The 4,193-nt window shown below is 35.9% G+C and overlaps 1 protein-coding gene across 1 annotated transcript in view; it reads left to right on the top strand.

Moving 5' to 3' along the window:
• The window catches only part of PTPRR (protein tyrosine phosphatase receptor type R), a gene marked incomplete in the record, with an annotated part of 85,590 nt that overhangs the window by 64,046 nt on the left and 17,351 nt on the right, over positions 1-4,193 (top strand). The window contains 1 exon segment of the mRNA XM_072401367.1: positions 3,785-3,971. Within this exon segment, the coding sequence (XP_072257468.1) occupies positions 3,785-3,971 (187 nt within the window).

The raw sequence follows: 4,193 nt of genomic DNA, 5'->3' as shown, positions 1-4,193 counted from the left end.
CCCTATGTAAAAGCGTCTTTAAACAAAAGCACTTTCTGATATAGGTGCAGCATGAAACATCATCTATGCGATTCTCCAACTCTTTATCATCTCTTTTGTCATTGTTACAATACCAATATCGCTTTTGCTATACTAGGTTTATATCTCATGACAAGTGTACTTAAAAGGCTGTCATTTTCTACTGATTGTTAGAAAAGTTAAACATGAATCAGTATGCTATAAGCAAAGCATCTCTTTTTTTTTCTTCTGCTTTTTTATTCATAAATGATTCTCCCTGTTGTTATTATAACATCCAAGTAGAGAAAAGAGTAGCAGCTGCCCACGCCAATCATTCATTCAGATCCCAGCTGCCATTATTTCAATGCAAGAGTTTTTTTCAGTACTTATGCCTGTAAAAATCTTCCAGATTGTTTTTAATTGATGACAACATTAAAAATCTGTTCTATATTAACTGTATATCCACATTTTTGTTTTCAAAGGAAATCATTAGCTTTATAGTATAGTATTCAATTAACAATGCTTACTGTTACTTAATGAGAACTGAAATTCAATTGTCCCAGTATTACCAGTTAAAAAAATCTACATTGTTTAATCATTCAAGGCAAAAAGGACTCACCATCCGCTGATACTTACCTTCACTGCATTCCCCCTTCAACTTGCCAGACAACTGACATTAGAGTCCTAACTCTGTGTCAAAATTTACACAGAATTAACTTCTGCCAATTGGCCATTCTGACCTGGGCACTGCATTCTAGGAGAAGGTCCCAGAATGTATTGGGATTAGATTTAGCCATATTGTGTAGGTTTGCACAGAATATGTGCAGGTTATGACTACTTACCTGCCAAAAGGACCCTTCTAGCAATGCAACAATCTGTTTCTTCCAGATCATCCTGTAGCTAACACTGATATGTTTGCCTTATATACTCTTAAGGTTCGTCATCTTGTTTTGATTTTTTGGGACATAGTCAGGCGAGTATGTTTGGTTGCAGAAGGGGACATTGTCTATAATTTTTCTGTAATAAAGCCATGCCTGGTCGTAAATCTTTGAAGTGGAACTTGAGATCCACTTTATGACATGAGCAGTCAGTGGGTAGGCAGCCAAATTTTGATTTTTAGTAGCCTGTACACAAAGTTTTATGATTTCCTAGGTATCTCGTTCTGACTATAATGAACAGGGCTCATGTTTAGGGATGTTTTACTATTTAACCCTGCTTTTATTATGTTAACTAAATAAGGCAGAACTCAAAACACACACATCACAAAGTGTGTTGTTTGCATTGTAAAGTTTGTACATTAAACTCTTACCATGCTTTAATTTTATAAACCATCCAGTAGGTGATGACCTGCAGTTGATTAGTGAGTAAAATAAAGAATGGTGCGATCAGGGGGGTATTTATCAGGAAAAGATGAGTTTGTCAAAGCATCTAATGCTAAACAGTCTGTTTCCCTGGCGGTACCATAAAGTGTTGCTGAGGGCAAAAAAAAAGGAATTAGTTGGCAATACATAAGAAAGTGTGATTAAAAGAGGGAAAGCTAAAACTGCTCTTATGTCAGCTGGTTTCCGCCACAGGATACAAAGTAATTCCTGTCCTCCCCTGATACTGATTGCTTAAAGCTTAGTCTCAAAAAGCTTGTCAGGAGAGTTTCCTTAGTTTTCTGTGACCTGCTGAGCTTTGTAAAACTTTAAAACAATGCAAACCATGAGTATTAATCAGGCTCCTACAGTAGCATGAGCTGAGCTAGATATCCAAATAATATATATATAAAAACACTGCTTATTGGGTACAATAGGCAGAGTTGGAAATAATAGGAAAATAGTATAGTATAGAGTGGGAGTGTGACAGTTGTTTAATTGATTTGTAAGTCATCAGGTCCCAGTAACAACCATAGGAATAATGACCCACACTGGTCTAAAACTTGTCTGGAGTTAGGCTTTAACACAGAATACTACCGCTATAGGACAGAGATGACAGTGACTTTTGAGCCACATGTAATTTACAGCCCTTTGATTGCTGATAGCTACTTATCAACAAAAAGTTCAGCTTTAAAATGTTTTTTTATCTCTGATACCTCATAAATAAGCTAAAAAGAATTTGGAAATTTATTTGAACTGAATCAAGTTTTATCATATTACCAGTTATAGCAGCACACTATACATCCTTGTAGTTTAGACCTCTACTAAGTAAGAAAATCATTGGAAATGTGGGGCAGTTTACAAAAAAGACAAAGTAGTACTGTACATGCCATATGTATCTAAGCTTTAGAGACTTTTGTTTGTTGTTCTAATTGTTTCTTGCATCACAGTGGGAATGTTAGTTTAGATTAGCAAAAAAAGGGATATTTGCTACAAAATTAAGCACCCTCTTTAACGAACAGAGCCATAGATGTTTCCATTTAATGAATGTCTTCCTTTTATATGAATGATTGTTGGCGCTCAGATCTCATCACTGTCTATTTATCAGAGGACCCAGCTAAATGATTACAAGATGACATGACAAGAGGAAGTTACTCCCTTCTTTTATATTACAGAGCAAAAGGGCACTACATGTTCTAGGGTAGCGACTTGTTTTACTTCCCAATGTCCCCCACCTTTGCACTGACATTGAACTTACATGTGGCCGTTCAGCACACTGGGTGTTTTACATTTAGGGTGGCTGAACAAACATTGCATGTGTATTTAAAAAAATAAGATCTCGTTATATAAACAACCGGAAACAATGTGTAAATTAATGAAGGGTTTGTGGAATAGACTATGAACATGAACTGTGCTGGGGTTTGGAAGAAACCTTGTATTTCTCATATGCCTATTAATTTTGTTTGCTGATACCCAAGGTTATCACGCATTTATAAAGTCCTGTATAAAGAGCAGATATTACTCAGGATGCTATGTAAACATTATGATAGTGTAAGTAAATTACAATATAACACAGGATATGTGCACAGGTAAATCAATAATGGTAATATAAATTTGTATGACAGCAATGACAACTTTGTCCAAGACTCCTATGATGGTCATATTGATTTAATATGGTTTTTAAGATATGGATTGATCAGTAACAATATATCATTAATAGGGTAGAATTGTTTGTTTGCTACCATTGGACATGGCAATTAGATATAAATTATAATCCAGTTGTTGTGCATCTTTAGTGATCAATTTTACAACTTCAACATCCTAATTCCTGGAGGTGCAATAGGTATTTGCCTAAATATCTAAAACATTCCCTAGCTTCCTTGAAGACAGTCAGCCAAAAGCATGTACTTTTGTTCCTACTTACCTATGGGTGCTCATAGACAAGAGTCATGAATTTATGTTTTATATTCTGACCTTTCTTTACTTGTCTGCTGGGTACTTTCCTTTGTCTTTGCACCTAAACATGATCAGTCACCAATAGGATAAACCTGAAGACTGCAATTTAGGAGTTATCAGTCCAACTTATTAGTTCCTGGTGAAGACGTAACATACGTTTCTTACATTATAGTGTCCCAGGGATGTCCACACTACTTGCTGACAACCATCAGGCCCACCCAGGTTTAAACAGATTGCTCAAACCTTGCATACATATGATTGATACTGAAATACTGATGATACTGAGAGTTTCCCAAATATGGAACAGAAGCAAACCTTTTCAATCTGTGAACTATTACCAGCAAATGCCAGGGAGGGTCTTTAAACCTAGATACACTTATCCCTTAAAGAAGCTGACATACCCCCTAAAATGTATTGGTTAAGAAACCTTGATATACCAAATTGATTTACTTTTTTTCTTTGTCCTGTTCTAGGAGAGGTTCCAATGTATCACTTACCTTAGATATGAGCAGTTTGGGAATTGTTGAACCTTTTACTGTGGCTCCTACTCCACGAGAAAAAGTGACTATTGAATACCTCCAAACAGCAAGTCGTGTTCTGACAAGACAGCAGCTCCATGATGTAGTTCAAAGCCCCCATTTGCTTCACACTGAATTCATGGTAAGATTTAAACAGTTTTGGAGACTGGAAAAATATGTGGTATCTCTTCGGGGGTCTTTTTCTAAAGAAGTGATTCCAACATTTACCGAAACATTCCCTGGTGGATAATTTCAGTCCATGTGTTTCAATGGCAGTAACTGATTCTTTATAGGGAATGTTTCAGTGAATGTCAGATTAACTGCTTTATAAATAGACTTCTATTTATAAATCTTTTATAAATAG

This window comes from Pyxicephalus adspersus, chromosome 2, assembly GCF_032062135.1.
Source record: "Pyxicephalus adspersus chromosome 2, UCB_Pads_2.0, whole genome shotgun sequence".
Taxonomy (NCBI): domain Eukaryota; kingdom Metazoa; phylum Chordata; class Amphibia; order Anura; family Pyxicephalidae; genus Pyxicephalus; species Pyxicephalus adspersus.
This window is presented reverse-complemented; position numbering and strand designations above follow the sequence as displayed.